This window comes from Aedes aegypti, chromosome 3 (genome assembly GCF_002204515.2).
Source record: "Aedes aegypti strain LVP_AGWG chromosome 3, AaegL5.0 Primary Assembly, whole genome shotgun sequence".
Classification (NCBI taxonomy): Eukaryota; Metazoa; Arthropoda; class Insecta; order Diptera; family Culicidae; genus Aedes; species Aedes aegypti.
Window position 1 is genome coordinate 224693583 of NC_035109.1, and position 23353 is coordinate 224716935.

Consider the following 23353-nt stretch of genomic DNA (forward strand, 5'->3'; position numbering starts at 1 on the left):
AAGCTTTTATCAAATTGAAGGAAAATTTGATCGCAGCTCCGGTTCTAGCGAATCCAAATTTTCGACTGCCATTTCAAATCCAAACTGATGCGAGCGATAGTGCCATCGCCGCAATATTAACGCAGCAGCACGAGAGCGGAGAGAAAGTAGTAGCATATTTCTCGCAAAAGCTTTCGCCGGCACAACAGGCCTATGCGGCTTCAGAAAAAGAAGGCTTAGCCGTGCTGACTGCCATTGACAAATTTAGGCCATACATCGAAGGAACAAGGTTTGTTGTAATAACTGATGCATCCTCTCTTACTCATATTATGAATGGTAAGTGGCGGACATCATCCAGACTTAGCAGATGGAGTATCGAATTACAAGGTTATGACTTTGAGATTCGACACCGGAGAGGAAGGGATAACGTGATTCCGGATGCGCTCTCACGTTCAATGGAGGCGGCTACGCTCGATGAAGGAGACGCATGGTACTCAAGTTTGTACAATAAAGTGCTCTCTGAGCCAGATGAGTGCGTCGACTACAAAGTAGAAGAGAAAAAACTTTATAAATTCGTTCCCAGCAAAACCGAAGTTTTAGACTTTCGATTCGAATGGAAACTTTGTGTTCCGGAGAAATCTCGCGAGAAGATTCTCCGAAAAGAGCACGATGAATCGTTTCATGTCGGATACGAGAAACTTCTCGATAAACTCCGAACGAGGTATTTTTGGCCTAAAATGGCCAGCTCAGTCCGAAAATATGTTGAACGTTGTCGAATTTGCAAAGAATGTAAGCCTACCACTACTTCACAGCATCCAATTATGGGAAACGCACGTTTAGCTACCAAACCCTTTCAGATTTTGGCGATTGATTTCATCCAATCTCTGCCGCGGTCGAAATCCGGTCATGCACACCTATTAGTGATTCTAGATGTCTATTCCAAATGGACCATGCTAGTGCCGGTAAGAAAAATTGCTACGGATTCGATTATTAAAATTCTCGAAGAACAATGGTTTCGTCGTTTTTCGGTCCCTGAGGTTCTAATAAGTGATAATGCGACGAGTTTTCTCAGCAAGTCCTTTCAGGATTTTTTGAACAATTATCAGGTCAAACACTGGGCGAACTCAAGGCATCACAGCCAGGCCAATCCAGTTGAGCGCCTAAACCGCAGCATCAACGCATGTATCCGAACGTATGTTGGATCCAATCAACGTTTATGGGATACAAGAATTTCAGAAGTTGAACACACTCTGAACAACACCACTCATGCTTCTACGGGCTTTACGCCATACATGATATTATTTGGCCACGAAATTATTATCAGTGGTGGAGAACATCGTCACGATCCGATCACTACTGATGTCACAGAAGCGGAGAGGAACAAACAAAAACTGAAAGTAGATCAAAAAATTCAGGACATTGTGAATAAAAATTTAAAAATTGCTCATGAGAAGAGTAAGAGAGCCTATAACCTTCGATTTCGCAAGCCTGCTCCTGTTTATCAGGTAGGACAGAAGGTGTATAAGCGAAACTTTACACAATCTTCGGCTGGAGAATCCTACAATGCAAAACTGGGGCCAGCCTACACTCTTTGCACTGTTGTTTCTCGTCGAGGAACGAGCTCCTACGAGCTTCTCGATGAAAACGGCAAAAACATAGGAATATTTTCTTCCGCTGACCTGAAGCCTGGAGTGGCTCAGGACTTCGCTGCTTAACCTTCCTGTTGTAGAGTACAGATAATACTGGAAAAGAAGGTGGGTTGTTGCCCAGCTTCGATGTTACGTCGTTCACGTCCTTTGTTATAGTGATTGTATATTTGTGTTGATTCGTAAGATTCGTAAAGCAAATAATGTTAGAGAGAGAAAATGAGTTTGATGATTCCAAAATGTCTCGCTGTGTTGATTGGGGTTGTCTTATGATAACCGAGTGTTTTTTGTTGTTTAAATAGTTTACAATCGAATGAAGTAGTTGCGATAGAGGAGTTCAACCGATTAAGGAAAAAGGACCGAAAATGCATAATTTCTTATTCGCGCGGCGGAAAGCGTTGGTACCCGCTCACTGCCCTACTATAATTGATTAGTTTCTACCAAGATCAACACAGAATTCACTACGAACCCACCCGAATTATTATAGTGGTTTTCAATGCACTCAGTCCTAGATAATTCAGCGAGAAATAACATTCAAAACCGGATAATCAAGATAAACTTATATTGATTAGGAATAATAGGTCTAATTCTTCTACGAAACAGTTTATGGTTTCGGATATTTTGAGAGTTCAAGACTACATAAACAAGTCGCGAAAGCAATTGCGTAAACAAGTGTCCTCAATTATGATTGAGGGATCTATTTGTTGGATGTACGCCACCTATGTTAATTTTTGCATGAAACGAAAGCACGAAAGGTGCGACTCAATCCTGGAATGGTTCATAATGAATGGAACAGTTATAAAAAAAAAAAATAATACGAAACCTTGTTTTGATTATTTTTTTTAGGGGGAGTAGAAAGTAGTGTTACCGTTGTGATGTGATATTCTCTGTTTGTCATGCACATATATTCATATTTCGTTAATTGTTGTATATAATTTGTTATACTTACCTAAAACAGAAACTAAAATGTAATTAATAAATAGTAATAAGGAAGTATTTATGAATCATGCACGCTCAAGAATTTAAATAATCAAATGTAGTACTAGATTAAGAAACATAAAGAACACAATTTGTTAAAAACGCACTTACACGAATCAATACCCCTCACACGCACTGCTGAACAGCAAATTGAGCTGCCACATGCAAGCAAATGGACCAAATTGAAGAGAGAAAGAGGCAGGTCGACCGGGAAAGAGGATAGGGATATTTGAAAAGGGAAGCGTACAAGGGTCTCGGATTACTATGCACCATCTCATTCGCATTTCGTATTCGGACGGAGTAAGAACCCGCATCCTATATCCAAGTTTGGTGGAAATCAAAGTGAAGTGCGAGAAACCCCCCCTATATATTGCACGGAGTCGAATCAGGTATGACAAGCATAATGGAAGCACCCTAGTAGCTCCCTAACCCATCTATTCTACCGAATGTCTATGTAAATCAGGACCCAAAGATTTAACGGCAAGAGGTTAGTCCAGCGTTTCGGGACACACCCCGCGTGCCCCAAATAACCCTACTCAACACAGGAAGGAGAAGTTGTACCTCATCGGAGTCACTGACCGTGTCGAGGCGAAGTAGGCCTAAGCTTTCAACAACGGATAGAACCCAGTCTTGAGGCCAAACCTGAAAGCTCCATGGTCCAGCCGGATAGACCACAAGAATCCTCGACCTCATCTATCCAACCTCACCCCACGTGGCTGGTCGACACAGACGATCGTCCCCAGCCCAAGCAGATCGCAGCTGTGGCCAACACCAGTGTCGCTAGCCTGTCCATGCTAGCCCTCGATCCCCCGACACTCCAGATTAATTCGGGAGCTCAGTATCGGTCTTCAGCTCGGAGTACAGCAGTGCGTAGCCGGCCGGCCCAACACTCATCACAATACACACACACGATCGTAAGTCTGAAAATAAATAGTATAAACCTTAGCAAACGTTTGTAGCCTGTTTAGTTGAAGGAAGGAACCCTTGAAAGCCCCTAAAGCCGACCCTGGGAGCCCCAGGACTCGTGCTCTAGCTCGCCGGTGTCGGAGGCACAGAGGTGGTCCTCCGGACCGCTAGTAACAAGCAAAAATGTGCACAATTGAAAGTTCTACAATTGTCTAATATGATGTAATCATAAAAATCAACGCTTTAAGATATTTACACCATAAACCAATATATATATATGCCGAAGAAATTTGTTTTTGCTAGAACAATTGAATGACTACGAAAAGTTAAAAGAAAATAAATAAATATGCAATGGCATAAGATCGATCACAGTAATGTGCTTTTTTATTATTCGCAAAGAATAATGTTTTATGTGAACTAAATTTCTTCTACAAACAATAGGGCGATCCATACGCATTTAAATACAAATATTTTAGGTTAGAACACTTCCTCCCTCAAATTTGTTAGTTTAGACCCCAGAACTGAGATAATTTATTCGAAATCCAAAAATTATTAGGAACGATTATTGTTTAAAGGATGAGACTATCCACTTACTCTCAAAGTGCTCTTAGTAGCTCTCATATTATTGATCGTTTACAGCGCCGGCCGAGTCCTTACAATCAGTGGGATGGGGAAGGAGGGTTAATGTGTAATGATTGTTGCTTCTAGAAACCGAGAATACCTCTGCATCACCACGCGAAGGGTGTTTATTAGTAAGGGAGGAAAGAGATCTGAAAGTTACCTCTGATCGATGATGCGATTCATGGTAAGGAGAAAAATGCGATTCTTACTTTGAACTAGTTTTGCATTTTTCACTCGCCGTGAAAAGATATTAGTAGAAGAAAAAAAAAAAACGTTACGTTGATATCCATAATTTCGAGGTTATTTTAGTAATGACGGAAAAAGAAAGATATGTGTATATTTAAATTATATGAAAGAAGTATAAGGATTAATGTGGATACTTGTAGTGAAGAGCCATCAATAGTTTGTTTGAGAATTTCCTAAATATAATATGATAATAAATCTTCGAGCTGTTTAGTAGAATACCTATAAGTAGATGAAAAAAACGAATTTAGTACTATATCATTTAATTCCACTAGAGTTTGTATCCTTTGACAGATACGCGTATTTCGTCCTCAACTGTAAGGCCGTCTTCAGTGTCGACTCGAGTCTAGTACACGACACTGAAGACGGCCTTACAGTTGAGGACAAAATACGCGTATCTGTCAAAGGATACAAACTCTAGTGGAATTAAATGGTATAGTACTAAATTCAGTTTTTTCATCTACTAAATGTAATGTTTCCTCGATAAACATGTGTTTACAGGAGCATGAGACGAGCTCACCAGTTGAAAATCCATCCTCGACTATACACGAATATTTTTTTTACACTCGCACAACGTGAACCGACGTCGATCGCCCCACAGGAGCATTCATACGGCTTGCTTGGACCTTCCGAATCAGTGTACAGCAAACCGCGCGAAACGAAACGAAAACAAAGAAACTTCTTCACCAGCATCACGAAAAAACGATCCCTAAGCAAGCCGCAAGCAAGCTTTCCGAAACACTTTTTTAGAAACCTCATGCCAGTACCGTGATGCATCATTATCCGGACACTTAAGCAACACCGAAAGTTCAAACGCTATATTAAATATGTTTCTGCCACATTTAGTACAAGTGTTATTGTCATTCACATAGATACACGTCTAAACTTTGTATCATGGACCAAAAATTTAGTTATTTTTTACTATATAACATGTAAAACGTTAAATTACTGAAGCATGTCGTGTTCTTAAATCTGGACACATGCACCAAAATGCCGGACGTTTTTGAATCGAAATCCGGACAGAAGCGTTTGCGTAGACAACACATATGAAAAACTAATAAAAGACATATAACTCAAACCTAAAATCTTCAATAAAATAGAATTCGATGCATTCATATGCTTAAAAATATATGATAGGCCAAAACGTTGAGGAAAATTACTATAGTTTTACCTGCACCCCATGCCAACAGCCTGCAGTTTTGGTTCACTAAAATGATCCTCATTATCGATACTTTCCTTGCGTAAATCCATTATCTGGTAACTTGTTACACTTTTTGCTATGTTATTGTACAGTTTTGCACCAATTCACATTATAATATTTTCCAAAAGCTCTATAAATATAAGGTTTTTCGATGCGTCCGGATTAATGATCACTAGGCTATAAATCCGGACAGCGTTCGAGGCAGCCTAGTTTCACACCGCACATGCTTATTTGCACAAATTTTCCCACTCTTTCGTGCACTTCACTTCAACACTATTATTCCGAACACTTTTCAGAGACGTACAATATTATAATTGCATGATTGAGTAACTTCATCGTAAGTCGAAAGTAGCTGACGTTCTTGTCGAAAACTTCACTATTGTATTTGGTGCTTTTGAGGAACGACGTTCAACTGGTGCGGCCTCTTTGTTTTTATTTTTAATATTCTATTGCAAAGGATTACTAGATGAAACTATGAATTAAAATGAAGAGCAATATTGAAAGCTATGAATATAAATTACAAACCTACATTTATTGTTTAATTTTATATTTAATTTGCTAAATACTATCAGAGTGTCCGGATATTGGTACCGTCCGGATTTTGATTCACCACGGTACTAGAGATTGAGCACAGAATGATGGAAAGCAGTTGACGAATTCCATGTCGGTCAGTCACAGAACTCGATCATCTTCGATTTGGATTAAATTTTGAACATGTTGATATATCGCGAAAAACTCATGAAAATGACCTATTTTATTATATAACTAGTGGTCCCGGCAGTGCTTTAAAAATCGAGTTCTGCAACAAGTTGTGTACAACATTTTTTGCAATTTCATGGAAGACCAGTTGAGGGTATCAGAAATTATATCAGAATGCATTCATAATTATTTTTTGCAATTTCTCATCGTAATAGGCTGTTTTACATCACGCCAATCTGTCATGAAACGGCCTACTTTCCTGCACTGAAGTATGCAGTGCGGGAATAGTCATTACCTAACTGAAACCAGTGCTGTAATGATTCATTACGCAACGCTTTCTCATTACGCAACTGTTTTGAGTTGCGTTATGAATCATTACACAACCATTTTTCAGAAATTGTAAAATGATGGTGAATGCATTCCGATATAATTTCTGATACCCTCAAGTGGTCTTCTACGAAATTGCAAAAAATGTTGTACGTAACTCGTTGCAGAACTCGATTTTTACAGCACTCGTCGTAATTATCCTACTCGGCAAGCCTCGTAGGATAAATTTACGACTCGTGCTGTAAAAATCTTCATTCTGCAACTTGTTCCGTAAACTACTATTACAATTTCTGAAAATTTGTTGTATAATGATTCATTACGCAACTCAAAACAGTTGCGTAATGAGAAAGCGTTGCGTAATGACTATTTCTGCACTGCATACTACAGATTGGCGTGAGGCAAAACAGCCTATTACGATGAGAAATTGCAAAAAATTGTTTACGATGTTCTCTCACATCGCAAAAAAAAAAACAATAACTCAATTAAATTTAAAAGTATAAATTTGTCCATTATTACAAAAAAAACATGCCAATTGTGCATCTTCGATTGAGTTTTCTGGCATCGTTTGCATCACGCTGCCGTGCCTCAATGGTCAAACTCTACGCCGGCGCTGTTTCACGCTTCACCGGTTCAGTTTACGAGCAAGGTTTCGCGAATTTTCTCATTTTCGTCGAAAACATCGCTGGTGAAGATTTTGTTGATGTTCGTCATGTGTTACGAATGGGACGGAACCCCCAAGCGGATGGGCATCAAACTATAGATCCAAGTTCTAGGTGTGATCACGATTGTACTTATAGTGGAAAAACGTCCGAAAGATAAAGGGGTGTGCTTAATGGAACTCTATGGAGTTGTTATACGAGCAGATTCAAGATATCTGAGTTTGAGCAAATGCGGTATGCATTAATAGAAGTGGATAATTAACCACTGGGGGTTTAACAGCTTTTCTCATTACGACGGGCACGCTGCGTCCAATTATCTACAGCTATAATTAAAAGGCTTTTGACGAAGATTTTTCGTTTCCGAAGATTAATAACTGCAAATGTGAAACACAATCGAGATGTACCGGCAAATGTATATCACCTTGGTTTTTCATGGAAAGAAAAACCCTTATTTTTCTATCTGAAACATATCTCAACTGTTGGTAAGTTGCTTTTAGACAGGTTGGTAACAATGATCAACACAATTCACTTCATATGGTACAGTCACCCCACAGTTATGGATCATTCAAGGGTCATATTTTCTAAATAAAATTAGATTAAAAACCATTTTGACGCTACACCAAACGAAATTACCACCCTGGCACCCTGTACACATTATAAAAAAAAATTATACTCTAAAATCCATAGTCAAACCTTATGAATCGTTTTGGAGCTTCTTCGAAAGATTCAGCCAAATTTATGTAGGCTAAGTACGTTAGGCTGAAGTATATTAGGCCGAACGTGTCATTAGGCTGAATAATTAAAAAAGAAGGTAAAAACTTTACCTTGTAGGTAAATATATGAACCTATTTTACACTATGACCATCAGATCAAGATTCAGAGGTGAGTTCTAGTTCAAGCCTTGGTCAATTGAGAAACTGACGTCAGTTTTAGGATGTGAAAAGTAAATTTCTATACCAATAGTTACAAAAACCTATACAAATTGAGAAACACAGTATATATTGATGTTTTTTTTTCTAGAGACTTGAAAAATGTGAAACATAATTTTCCAAAACATAATGGACATTCAAGAAACTGTAGTAGGATTTCAAAATGTTCAATTTAAAGCAATATTCATCCTAAACAAACTTGTCGAAGAAATCGTCCTAACAACTTTGCTTATGACACCGTTCTAGTGAAAATTACAAGAACATTTAACATTGAAGGGAAACTAAAATCACTTGACAAATCCATGCAGCGGGCGGTAATGCTGAAGACGGCTTTGCCACCCACTTTCCTTCATAAAATGTACCGTGATGCCAGATTAAAAAGTGGCAAATCATGCGCATAAAATTTTCGAAGCCTCCAAATGTTTTAACTCGTTAATTTGAAAAGCTACTAGAAAGTTGTGTTCTAACGAAATGTTCACGAATACATGTCCTAAACTATCAGCAAAGGAGGGAAAACTTCCAGTACTTTCATAAAGTGCATTTTTCTATTTAATTTTTAGTGAGTCCGTTTCCTCATAGTAAATAAATTATTGCCCCATAATAAACTTCAAGTCGCTTACCGAGTAGCTAAACGATTTTTTTTAGAATTTTGAATGGTTTTGTTTCGACCTATTTACTAGAATTTGTGACTGTACGGTTCTTCGATTTCGAAAATTTGTGAAGATCGACACGGCCTAATGGAACATTGTACATAGTGGAGTCCAAAAAGAACTTAACTCAATTCCATGACTACCCAAGAAGGAACGAATAACTCGCAATAATCTTTGCATACCATATATTTGTATCATACCATAATTAGGTATTGTTCTGTAGTCAATTCCTCAATTTTGTATTATATTAGTATTTAAATGAAAATGTTTAAAACAATTAAAAATACTTCATTGAGGTATTCGACAGCTATTGAGGACTGTTGGAGGTATTGAACTACTATTGAAAAATTTCACTTTTATATGCAAATCCATCATGCATTATTGAGGTATTACAATATCTGATCTAATTATCAGTTTGGTGTGTGTAGAATATGCTTGAGATATTATTTGAGGGGTATTTTACCTCTTATGCAGGGCTCATTCATACCTTCATTCAGGTTGTAAGTATTGGAAATAATCTGGTATGGAATACCTTAGTTTGGTATTCACAAGTTAATTTCTTCCGCTCGGGTAGGTAAAGAGTTCTGTAAACGGTTCTGCACGTATAGGTGCTCCTGTTAAGGGGATCCGTCATTGATTTCGGAATTTTCAAAAGCAGTTTTTTCGTTCAAAATCAAGAAAATGTACAGGAAAATGTGTTCACTGTATTCTATTCTCCAACTGAAACACAGTGAACACATTTTCATCGAATAGTTTTTTTAGTTTTGAACAGAAAAACTGCTTTTGAAGTTTCGATGATGACGATGATTACGATGACGGAGCGTTGATCGTTAAGAGTTCCCCAAGATTTTTTAGATATTTCCTTCCTTCAACTTGCTTGGTTTTTTAGGAACCAATTTCTTTAGTGTTCCATCAGAGGTATTGATTTTAAAAGCAAGTAGATTTGCTTCATATTTTTCAGTTATTTTAGGTGTGATTGCACCGCAAACTACGTCAATGATTTATCTAGGAGTTTTCCAAGGATTGCACAAAGCTCTTTCAGCAATTGCACAACAGATTACTTAAAACCTTTTTTTTCAGGAATTACAACTGTCAATTCGCTAGTGGTTATTTCAAGGATTCTGCCAATTTTTTAAACCAATCAAGATTTTTTTCAAGAACATCTTCTAAAGTTCATCCAACGCTGGATGTTTATTTTGATAAAACTTTTAAAAATCTGAATTTCATCATGAACTTCTCATCAAATACCTTTTCAAACGATTTGAAGGAGATTATTGATTATATGTATGCATTCAAGGATTTATCCAAACACCAAAACTAAGATCGCGATAGGAGCTGGTGTATGAGATTCAGTATTGGCCTCTTCCCATTTCAGTTTTAGAGAAAATTGAAATAGTTACTATGTATTACTGATGTCAATGCAAATTCTTTATTTGTTAAAAACAATATTTTTTGTAAATTGAAGTCAGGCGCACCTACTCTAAGAATAAACCATACTTTATTGAGAAACATTGCCAACATTGCGTTGGGTGTTAGTCTGTTCAAATTTAAAAGAGTAATCATGTCAATTGTATTTTTTTGCAAATAAAAGTTTTTATGTAAATATCAATTTGTGAAGGTACTTATAAATGAAACTGTGTTAATACAAAAATATAAATCTGAATTTTTTCACCACCAGGTTATCAACTTCCCCCTATCCACAATATTTTGAGTCCAACAATGAAATGCATTCAAACCGATTTGCATCATAAATTGGGAAACTTTCCCATTGCGTTTGTTGTACCGATGACAAATGCGACCACGTCAAAATATCTCTTCCGAATCAATTAATATCAATTTGTTCGGCCTTCACACGAAAGTGTCGCAGATCGATTAAGTTTATGCGCGATCGCACAAAACTTGGCCTCTATCGGCACTCAGGAAAACGTTGAACTCTCCCATGGAAGATGGTAGGCGTTTAATGTCATGTATCAATAAAGAAACAAGAAGGTCTTTCTCCCTCATTCTAGACGCGTGGCTCCTATAAGGCAATGCGATGGTGATATACCGGAAATCTTTCCAATATGTGTCGATGAATGTCACCGAGGTGAACAACCACGCTTTGTCATTGAGCGGCGAATGCTGCCATCGATTTTCGCCAATCGTTTTAGGTTGCATTAAATTGTTGGAGATATATGAACATTGGATTGTAGGCACAGGATAAATATTGAATTGTGGTAGGGTCGATGTACCAATAGCCGCATAGCTAAGAACAAATATTCGTATAAAATCGAAAAATAACGCTAGCGTCATTATTTTTACATCATCTGAAAGCTTTTTATCTTGGTTTTGTGGGAAAAATATGAAAACTTCGAATATTCATATGTTTGCATTTATTATCGCTTGTGCCACTATAGGAATACATGTGCCTATAGTAGCACTATTTCTTATTTCTGTTCCTATAGTAGCACTAGCATCACGGCGTTGGCAAAATACTAATCAAAACCGTATTTTTACAAAGCTTTTATATTTATCCTTCAAAGTGTGGATCAAAAGCTTTCGTTTGATGTAAAAAAAGTACATAATTCATTAATTATTTCGTATAATAAAAAATAGTTTCTCTCAGTAGTGCTACTATAGGAACAATAGGTTAACTATAGGCTCAAGGGAGCTCAAATTTTAAGCAAAACTAATTATTTCCATCATATTTTGAACAAAATCAAGCTGTGTATCAATGGTACTTAGATAAATAGCTCCTGACCTTCATGTCATAAAATATTTTGAAAAGATTCATAGCAAAACGGCCGTAAAAAGCCACTAGTGCGACTATAGGGGACTGTCCACTAAGGGAACACTGACCCTAACGCTACTTTCTAATATATAAGCAATAGAGCGGTAATGTGGTGTATATATTTTCATTTATAGATTGTTTGATTTAGGATCATGGATTTTTTTTTCATGTTTTATATAAGTAATACGTGTCCCAATAATTTATGGCAAACATAATAAATTGAATATGAAAAAACCGAGACAGAATTAAAAGTTTCAAATTAGTCTGGCTATGTCTCCTATAAGCACTTCGAAGCATCTAATGAATTCATTATGTATAGTAATCAAAGTTTTTTACTGATATATAAAAAACATCCTTCTTACCTAAATCAGAGAGTATTAAATTATTTGGATTTGCTGCTTCCCAAAAAAAAACTTACGTTTGCTTATATCCCAATTAAAAGCTGGCAACATTTTTCTTACTGTCTTGCAATAGTTTGCATAATGGTTTGTTCCTATGGTCCTCTATTTTCTTTTATTTTTAGTTACTTAGTCGATATTCCTAAGATTTAATCTTTTGGTATTTAAATAGCTTTATAATTTAAATAGTTCAAAAAAATAAAAAAATTCTGCTGTGAATCTGTACTATAATGCCAGATAGAATAGAGCGGAAAAATATCATATGAAAATATATTGGACACGGTGCAGATTCAATTGTCGACCCAACAAATTGTATTGTTTGAAGTTGGATTTTTTCAAATTGTAGTATAAACTACACCTGTTAACTTACTCGATCTTCTCAAGCCACATCAAATTCCAAATTTGAACATCAATCATAAATTATCGAACCAGTTTGTGAATTTCAGACAGTTTTACATAAATGCCCCAAAATTACTTTGAACTAAATTTACTAAACATATAATTTGCCTTTGAATGGTTATGGATTTTCGCTTTATTCGCCAACGCTATGATGAAGAGGAGATCATTATCCATAAGGTACCGTTGGGCAAGTGGGTATATGTTTTAACTTGACTTCCACCAAATATATGCGGTACGCTGAAATTAATTTTTATGCAAGCTAAAGGAAAACAAAAATACAGAAAAAGTTTTTGAAAAATGTATTCCTCCCAAGTATGGAAGAAAATCGTTTTTAGCGACAAAAAACATAGTATTCGAATGATCTAAGAGGGCCGTCGTTCTTGCAAAAGCATGATTGCGATACCTCATTCTGCGCGCGTTAAACCGATATATGGAGCATCAGATGACCTGTTTGTCGTGGGACGAACCCTTTGTCGGATGTTGTAACATGTTGCGAGTATCGTGAATCAGAACGCATTTACGATGTTAGTTTTCGCTCAAACCATTCTCGATAGACTTTAGCATCAAAAATGCTATGCTGGAAGTCATATCGCAGAGTTAAAGCGTGAAAATCTTCCAAAACTTATGAATTTGGTTTGCGAAAAATTGATCGTTAGCACATATACCAAGCGATTCATTTTTCGTGGAGCGGAGTTTGTTTTGGGGACTTGACGACCAATGGTTTGTCGTTGTTGCTATGATCGCATGATAAAGAACAACTGCGATGCATCATGGATTTTGTCATGATCACTTGATTTGCATCCTTGACCCCTCCTTTTCACTTACGCAGCGGCCATTTTGACCCATTTTCACACTTCTGAACCATTGACACCCTCAACGGTGGTATCTAGAAGACTCTGAAGTAGAAAATTGTCGATTGTTGAGAGACATAATCAGTTGAGTTTCAAAAAGTTTCAAGTTTTTTCTACAGAATACTTTTATATTTATGGGTTGGGGAAATTTAAGCTATTTCACATGTTCGATTTTGGCAACATGCATTTCATGTTGCCACAATAGAACCGTGCGAAAATCTAACAGGCATTGTATTTAAATTTTTGACACCGTGATTCTCAGAATACGTTTTTTGCAATTTGTCATCGTAATAGGCTGTTTTTCATCACGCCAATCTGTCATGAAACGATCTACTATCCTGCACTAAGTTATCCAGTACGGTAATAGTCATTACGAAACTGAAATCAGTTGCGTAATAAATTTTTACGCAACGCTGTTTCTTTACACTAGTGTTTAGAGTTGTGTAATGAATCATTACATAACAACTTTCAGAAATTGCAAAATAGTGGTGAATGCATCCCAATATGATTTCAGATACCCTCAAATGGTATTCTACCAAATTGCAAAAATGTTGTACGTAACTCGTTGCAGAACTCGATTTTTACAGCACTCGTTGTAATTTTAAATTTACGACTCGTGCTGTAAAAATTATCATTCTGCAACTTTTTCTGAAACTACTATTAACGTTGATGCTTTGACAATACTGACATCCAACTCCTGAATTTTGATGATATGTGCTCAAAACTTTAGGACTTTACATATTACAGTGGTGATCCCAATAATAGCAGAGCAAGTCAATTTTTATACAAAATGCTCAATTTTGGCATGTTCTAGTGTTATTCCCATTCGAATAATCGGTTTATTTTTTCTACTACAGAACGCAAAGCGCCTGTTCACAAATTTCATAACGCTGAAGGGGGTGTTCTCGAAATATTACAGCTTATACAACATTCGTAGAATATTCAGCGTTACGAGGGGGTGGGTGGCTATGAAATTTGTGAATGAACCCAAACATGTTCAATTTGTAACCACAAAATATCAAACATTATAAAGCCCCGAAAGTGAGATATCTCTTAGGCGATGTTTTTTTCAACCCGTATAGGTCTGAGTGAAAGCAAAAATTCTGAAACCCTTACCGCTCAGCAAATTCTTAATGGTTTCAAATGTTTTTTGTCAGTATACTGGCACACATATCTAGTTTCTAGAAGTGGACAGAGGAACGCGGAAATATTATTATGGCCCGAGTTATTCCGGTGGATCACTGGTTCAGGTCGGGCGAGAAGAGTACTGTGCATTTGTGCCCCTGGAGGTAGGAAAATTTCAAGTCACAGATATAATTTTCAGAATCGGCTATAATGTGAGCACTACATGACGGAATTTTTAGAAAATTGCATCAGTGTAAACCTTTTGAGAAACGATTGAATTGAATAACTATGAGTGTTGCATTTGATTCATCCTACAAATTACCATTTTCGGGTCCCGGGACGCTTACGATTAAGTGGCCAATTTGTATCTGAACATCTGTGCCAAGCTTATGGGAATGCGTTTTAGTGCACAACTATGTTTGATTTCTACTTTTCGAGAATCGAAACGGTTTAGTATCCAACAAATCTATAGCCGGTTCTTCAGGGCATTTCATCCGAATTACCACAACCGGTATATTTTAAACGGTGCAAAACTCTTCATTTATGATGTTGAATAACAGATCTTAATGATTTATGCAAATCAAATTGATGTCATTGCAAATATATAAAGGTAACTTGGCCTGTCCCAAAAAATAGCCCTTGTTACCCTACTTGACCCAGTGCTCTACCGGAATAACTCCGGCCACAGAAATATTTCCGAGTTCCTTGGGCTACTTCTAGAAACTAGAAATGTAGGCCAGCGAACTGACAAGAAATCATTTGAATCCGTAAAGAATTCGCTGAGTGGTGAGGGTTTCAGTATTTTTGCGTTCACTCAGGCCTATACGGGTTAATTATAACATTATTATTCCGAACAACACTAACATTAAACTTTTTAAATCTTTTAATTTTCAAACAACTTTTCGAAAATTCATCATTCAATTTTTGAACAAATTGAACTAGGTCAATATTGTAACAATTGAAAAAAAAAACAAATTCTTGGATGCTAAAAGCACTTATCGAGCGTTCAACTCATTTTAAACTTCAGAGGTAACAATCTCGTCAGAACAACACTAGAAATCAATTAATAAAGAGGCACAGCTGTGGCCGGTATCAATGAAAAAACAATAACGTTCTAAATAAACCATAAAACTACATAACGATCACTACTCTGAGCGATAAAAGCCTATAGGAATTTCATAACAATCAGTGAGTGAGTTTGATGCTTCAAACCTCGTTTCATTGGTTTCATTTTGTCCTATCGGTGAATGGTGGCTGCCGTTGTTTTTTTTTTTCTGCAGCTGTCTTCTAATGGTTGCACTGCTTCGAACAATTTGTAAAGATTTTCTCTTGTAAATCTTTAGATCGTTTTGCATGCAGTTAGCACTTTTAGCACTTCCGCAAGTATTACCTGAGAACTTTCTTTGCCAAAGTAGCCATTTTCACTCCTACATCGTTGGACTGGCACAATGATACTCTATACTCAGGGAGGCCAAGAAAATTTTCACAATGAATAGATACTGGACGGACCGATAATCGAACCCAAATACCTTCAGCATGTACCAGTAATTGCCACCCCAGATTATATATCGTTTTGAGATGCAAAAACATAATTTTTCTTAGATGAGTTTGAGTTGACTGCACGACGACAATGTATGCAATATGCTTGTCCCATTATTGAGGAGCCAACATCAAACAAATCCCTCAGAAAAATATGCCTTCTAGTGTCATGGTTATTTTCGATCACTGCGAAATTGTTGTTACATGATTAGGTACAATGGAAATTCGCGAGTTCGCAGTAGCCGCGTTCAAGACCTTTATTTTATGTGTTCGTTTCCTCTATTTTTTGTGGTTTATCATGAAGTAACATGTTTATTCTATTGCATGGTGTAATAAAAATAGTGATTTATTACGCAAAAAACGTTTAAATATGGGAAAACATGAGATGTGTCTTGATTCGAAATCCGGACACTTTTTAGGTTGCTTCAAATTCTGAATACTTTTGCTTCGAATCCCGGATACTTCTTTTTGACAAAATATTCATATATTTTGCATAAAATTCAACACACCAATTCTAAACTCCATAATTTTGAACAGTTTACTATATGTAATCACAAAAGTCTCAAGTTGGAAAAAACTCTGAAGCTGCAGAAAGGTACACAAAGTTTTGGCAAAAATTACTTCACTCACCTTACCTGGATACACAATGCATTACCCCACCTCACGGTGTACTACATTGAGAAGGTGATATATTCCGAAATTTGACAGCTACTTGACGACGTCATTTCTATCCACCTCGAACAAATTTGCAAAAAAAAATAATCTAGTGGTCCGAAAGGTATATGGTACGATAGGAGTGACGTCACATGTTTACAATCAAATTTGATATTTACATCAGTAAAGAGCCTGCCTTGTTAATTTTTATGCCGTGACCCCACCTATAGTTTGATTCATTCACTCTGATTTAATGCACTAGAAACAAAAGTAACACAATTTCTTCTTTTCGATGCTCAAAAATTAATGTTCTTTGGTTAACTAGACACAACAGCTGCCAATGAACTGGATGTGCGTCCGGCTTTTGAAGCAGTCAAATAATATGCTTCTTTATCCGGACACTGAGAATTTTTCACATAAAACCGTTAATCCGAGCATTTTTGGTCATTTCCATCTCACAGCAATAGGACACAATAGTTGGTTCTTCATGTAAAACGTGGTTTCGCACAATAATACTGTTTTCAATTCAATTTATATCAAATCTTCCTTCAACGGCAACTGTAAGATGCAATCTAACAAGGACTGAAATGTGTTCAGCCACATAGGAAACCTAACATTTTTAGAGACAGTCTCCAGGCGTAAATATCTCAAGCAATGGACTATAGGCCTTTTCACATTTGAAACGTCATGTCATCAGCTGATCCGGAAGCTCTTTGACAGTTCTTCTATGAAAATGACAGGCCCGTGTTAGCACCGGTCCTCCACCGATGTAAACAAATGCATAGACGGACCTGTCACATGAAAAGGCCTATGCACGAGTTTACTAGTTGACGTTTGAGCGGTGCTGTGTGACCATGGAAACGAACGAATTCGGCAACGCTCAAACGTTAAATTCGTGAACATGTGCATTGGACCATTTTGCAGTTGAATGATTAACAATGATCAGTAATATATGTACGACGTCGTGAAATCATCAAACTTTATCTGAATAGACCCCAAAAAGAATCCAATTGAGAGCTGAAACAACAGGTTTTTAAGCAAATGATTGGTGTTTACAGCGGCAAAATCTGTAGACAACTAGATTAAAAATATCTCGTTTGATATTCCACTGAACAAAGTAAGAAATTTTTTCATTTGAAACATTTCATTGCTGTAGTTATGCAAAATTGCATAACGGAAATGCTTCGTTATCGAGTCATTAATTTTGTCCCGCCAGATTGCTTCCTTGGTCCAGAGTAAATTGTCCCAGAAAATGATCGTTAAACCTAATTAAATACAAAATAAAATAAAGGTATTTGTGGAAAAAAAAATACCTTTTTGAAAATATAAGATTACACAGCGTAACAAAAATGGCATTTTTGTGTGTCTCAAGGATAAAATTATGTGTCTCTTGTAGATTTAGGATTGTTGCATCTGATGTCGTTATCAGAAACGTTCCAGCACGTCACAATTTTTAGCTACAGGTTGCCAAAGTTGTATAACATATTGTTTTTATTGATGTTAACAAGAAATTTAAAATATGATTTATCAAACTATTTTCTGATCTAATCCAACAAGCAAGCAACTTTCATTTCAAAATTCTTCGTTTCTCTTGTATGACAATCGAAACCATAAAACAAACTTTTGAACATTGAAAACATTGATGATAATAATTGTTATACAAAAGTAGTTTGAATTCTGTGGCAAATTAAGCGAATACATTGCCATACAAGCTGGTAAACTTGCATGCAAGTTGGTTAAAATAGTCAAATTTTGTTTTCAACAGTCAATATCTTAAACACTAGACGTGCTATGATATTTTTGAAAATGGCAATGGATTCAGCAACTTTCAATTTATTAAATAGCGGTATTTTCGTGCTTGAGACAAAAACGTGTACCGCAGTGTTATCAAAAACATGTTTTAGATTATCAGTTTGTTGAAAATACTTATACATAATACAGAATCGCCTTTGATGTTTATGATTGATGTATTATGGTACCCACCGCTTTTCTAGTCTTTATCTTCTCGTGAAAATCTGCAATCTGTAACATTCCAAAGAAATCTAAAACTTAGGCCCTTCGATATTATAAGGCTGTGGAACACTTTTTTGAAACTTAATTTAAGGTTGCTGATTCCATTGCCGTTTTCAAAAATATCATGACACGTCTAGTTTTTTAGATATTGACTGTTAAAAATACCGATATTGATGATTTCAGACTACTTGTATGCAAGTTTGCTTACTTGGAAATTTATTTGCTTAATTTGCCGCAGAGTTCAAACTTTGTGAGCCAAACAATATTAAACAACAAAGTTTGATAATAATTTCGATGCTCAAAAGTAATTTAGCAAAGGCTAAGAAAAGTATTGAATTTTGCCATATAAGAGAAACAAAGAATTTTGTATAGATTGCAGTGTATTTTTTGTTGAAAAAATCGATTTAATCTTAATTTGCAATTTAAAGTCATACATAAAAATTTAAGTCTTATTTTGCACGTTACAGTATGGTCCATAAAAAGCGAAAAAAATCGTATCATGCTTATACGCACAAAGAAAACGAATCATACATTTTATTTAACAGTAGATTTTTTTTAGAATCTGCATTTCGTTTTGGACATGAGTTTTAGCTGTCTACAGGGTGTCCGTAAATTATTCGAACAAAAAAATATGAGGAAGATTGTCTTTCACTTTGCATACAATGAAACGTCAATGTCAATGTACCTTTTTAAGTTACATCTATATGTTAACAAAATATATAATTTTAAATTATTTCAAAATGATTGCTTCCTTCTGAGACATTTCTATTAAAATTTATCGAACTCGTTTTTCCGCAAGCCATTTTAGAGAATTTTTCTTCCTGAATTCTGAAAAAAAAAAATTAAAAAAATAAATTATTTTTTGAGGTTATCTATAGGATCTTGACTTCAAGATCCTGTGTGTTTTTTGGACATTTCTCTTCAGTCATAATGCACGAAAAACCGCGTTCGCTAGAACGCTTAACAAATTTGGACTGCTTTTACAAAAAGTTGACATTAGAGATGTGTCAAACTTATTTCTGAAACACTTAAATTATTTTACGGATTCCTGTAAAACCTCAACAGCTGAACAGGTCAGTGAAATAAATTAACGGAGTACGGTAAATTTTCACATTATTTCGTGAAAAATCACCGGAATCCGTAAAATTTCGACGGAATTTTATTTCACCGAACTGTTCAGCTGTTGAGATTACGGTGAAATTCATCGTAAGAGCTTAGTGTGTATGAATTTAATAGCTCAAGATATTGAAACTTGTAGGAATGTTCAATTTGTTTATCTTGGCTTATTAAACTTTTAAAATGTAAACGGTTTGGTGATATTCTTCACAAAAAAATCAGGTAACATAACCCATGCAAACAAAGATCGGTAATATTGAAAATGTCGTTAATTACAAAAAATCATGGTCCTTAAAGCCGAATATGCAGGCCAAATTCTTACAAGTAATTTAGTGTTTGAGTTATTGAAAACACCTTGAATCGCGGAATATGCCTAAATATAGGCGATCTTCTAAGGAAAGTCTACTTTCTTCATGGTAATTCGTCAATTTTGCCGATTTGAAAATACCGACGAATATTTTGACAACGGAATCGTTTTCGACGATGCCATTTTTAGTAAACAGCGACTTTCACTTGCTTATATAATTTGCAGAGCTAATGCGAGACATGATATTTTAGTAGGAAATCATTGTACCTAAAAGTTGAAAAATTTACCCATAAACAAAACTGAATTTCCACAAAAACTTGTTTTTGTAAGCATATGAATGTTAGAAAGGGACGCACCATTCATGCATTTAAAATATTCCATGGATTGATTTGAACTTCTTACTAAGAGGGACATTCCGATCAATGTTTGCGGTACTTTCAAATTATGATTGATTTCGATCATACTAGCGTGATCAAAATATTCATTTCATATTTGGAATCATTATTGATAAAGTTCAAATGTGAGGCGATGCGTAAATTTTTTATCGGTTTTCAATCATCTCTACTTTTTCTAAAAGGCTTGAATGTTACAAGGATGTGTTATTCTGCGGAAAATGTTTGGTATCTAAAATAGCTTCCTTTTCTTCTACTACACCAACTTGATTGGACCATGATTTTTCTATTTTTCAACTATATCCGGCATTGGGTGCAGTCCGGTATTGGGGGATCTACCCCTAGTGTTTTATTCCATAGTTCAATCCCTAAACCAAAACTTTTGAATTTCAAGATAAACCCTTAAAAAATATGTGTTGAGAATTCTTTGACATTCGCTCCAACTTTATTGGCAATCGAAAAATTAGGATTAAAATTCCCAAAACTTTTTGAGGGCACATTTTGCAATAATTTACAATTGGAAAAACATAATTCGAAATTCTTGGATGCTTTAACCTTTATCGGGCGTTTAACTCATTTGAACCTTCATAGTAATAATTTCATCGGAACAACACTAGCAATCAATCAAAAGCAGAATGGAACACAGTTGTAGCCCGTATCAATGGAAAACAATAACGTTCTAAATAAATCATAAAACTACATAACGATCACTACTCTGAGCGATAAATGCCTATAGGAATTCAATAATTACCGGTGAGCTCGATACTTCAAACCGCGTTGAAACCATTTTGTCCTATCGGTGAATGGTGGCTGCCGTTGGGGTTTTTATCTGCTACTGCGGTCTGCAACTGTCTTCTAATGGGTGCACTGTTTCGATCAATTTGTGAAGATTTTCTCTTGTAAATCTTCAGACCTTTTTGCATGCAGAGATCGAACGTTCGGGATAGTTGATCTGTATTTCTCTGTTGAGCAAATATGCACTGCGTTAGATCAACTTAAGTCGAAATCGGTAGACAATTTGTTATTACTTCATACGAACAACTTTCTGATGTAATCTTTGGTGATTCACTTTAAACCACACCGGTTATCCGTATCCAAATTACAATTAGCTTACACGACCACAGCGAAGCAACAGTTTGTAATTAACACTTGCACGTTGCGTTTCCACCGTTTACTTTTCTCGAACACTACGGTGTTCAGATCGATTTTTTTTTGGGAAAGCACAACAATTTGATAACGTTCCACCTGTTTCGTCGGTTTATTGGTCCGATGAAAGATCGTGAGATACGGACATTCGCACGTTTTTTTTTGTTCGTTACATTCCCAACGATCACAATTTGTATCGAAACTCGCACGCACTTGGTCTTCTATTGGTCCAGTGCCTCTGCTGGCATGCTGAGGCGTCGTGATATAACCTAGCTTGCAGTACTGTCCAAGTCACTACAGAATAAACCGTCGACCGCTATCGGAAAGTGAAAACAAAACAATCGACCCGTGCAGCCAAGAGAGCCACGCCAGGTTGCGAAAAGTAACCTATCCAAAAAGGAGGGATCTCGAACAATCAAATCGCAGCACTACACGAATTTCGAACCGCGCTGGTGTTCGGCTAATGGAGGACTGAGCGAGCGTCCGAACAGTTTAACCATAATAAATGTAGAAAATGAATTTTTAATAAGTTCACTGCTTGTATATGGGCACCTAGATCGACGCGAGCCCCGAAGCCGATCGTATTGAGCGATGAGTGGCAAGTATTGAAATTGAACCTAGGAAAATGGGTAGTTGATGGCATTGAACGGTTGTGCGGCGTAGCTTAATGCTTCGAAATCTTTATTGGTATGACACAGACGCTTCGAATAAGTAATAAGTCTTTTAAGATCTTTGTAAGCACAACAGAAACTCATAGTAGAAATATCTGTAACTTTCGTTTTAAAAAATTTCGATCCAGTTTTTTCTTAAATTTTTATTGGTATTATTCCAAACATTAAATTTATTTCTTATATCTAGGTGTTCAGTGTTTGAAAACACTATCATCCTAATTTGGTAAACAAAATTAAGCTTTTTTATTTCCTCTAAGTGTTCCTTGAATTTAACATCGAGAGACCGCATCGTTTGACAAACGTAAACATTGCTGCAGTGAGGACAACTGATTTTGTAAACGCCAGCCTTGTGTAAAGCGAAGCAAAGTGGTTGAAAATCTAGGGTTTCTTGTAAGTTTTTGGTGAAAAAAGTTTTATGTGTATTCCAAAATAACTAGGTCTGCTTAAATATGTTCACTGGATTTGTACAAGTAAATTTTTAGTGCAAATGCTAGATATCATCTCTAAGAATTTTGATTTATATGCAAACAGATCGGGAACCTAAAGTGACTCGTAGTTTTTGAAGTTAAACAAATGTTGAGTGTAATCATTCATTAATAATCTATCCAAATATGTTCACTGGAGTACTTCAATCAAATTGATGTAAATAAAACCACATGTCATAGCTTTAAATTTTGTTTGATAAGCAAACAGTTTCAAATAAAGAGTATTTATAAGATGTCGCGAAAAGGCCTTCTACATACAAAAGTGGAGGCGATATGCGTGTATATATTATGTGATGAATAATAGCATACAATGCGAATGTATAAATAGTCTATCGAACTAACCTATAATCTTATGCGACTAAACTTATGATAATAAATGTTGATTTGACAGCTGCTACGCATTGATTCGACTTACTTTGTACGAGTGAACGGGAAGAAACAAAATGTACAAATGAACTCAGAAAAAAGTGTTTTATGCGAGGAAACTCATCAATCTGACGAGTTTATCCACGATGTTTTGCGGGTTTGATGTAATTAGTATGAATAAACGAGTTATTACGTGAACTTTTATGCGACTTCTGGTTGTCTGGGTATTGTTATTATTTTAATAAAATACATTTTGAGTGTAGCCAACAAACTCTATTTCTGC

At 36.1% G+C, this 23353-nt stretch overlaps 1 protein-coding gene across 2 annotated transcripts in view; it reads right to left on the reverse strand.

Moving 5' to 3' along the window:
• Positions 1-22029, reverse strand: part of LOC5570568 (peptide transporter family 1) — a 107507-nt gene extending 85478 nt beyond the window's left edge. Inside the window, exons 1-2 of one of the 2 annotated variants that reach the window (XM_021849499.1) lie at positions 21431-22029; positions 21154-21364 (exon numbers count right to left, since the gene is read on the reverse strand). In XM_021849499.1, coding sequence (XP_021705191.1) covers positions 21154-21189 — 36 coding nt within the window. In that variant the 5' untranslated portion in view covers positions 21190-21364; positions 21431-22029. Of the gene's footprint in view, positions 1-21153 lie in introns of both variants that reach the window. The other variant, XM_001653186.2, reaches the window with a different exon arrangement.
• Positions 22030-23353: the final 1324 nt, after the last annotated feature.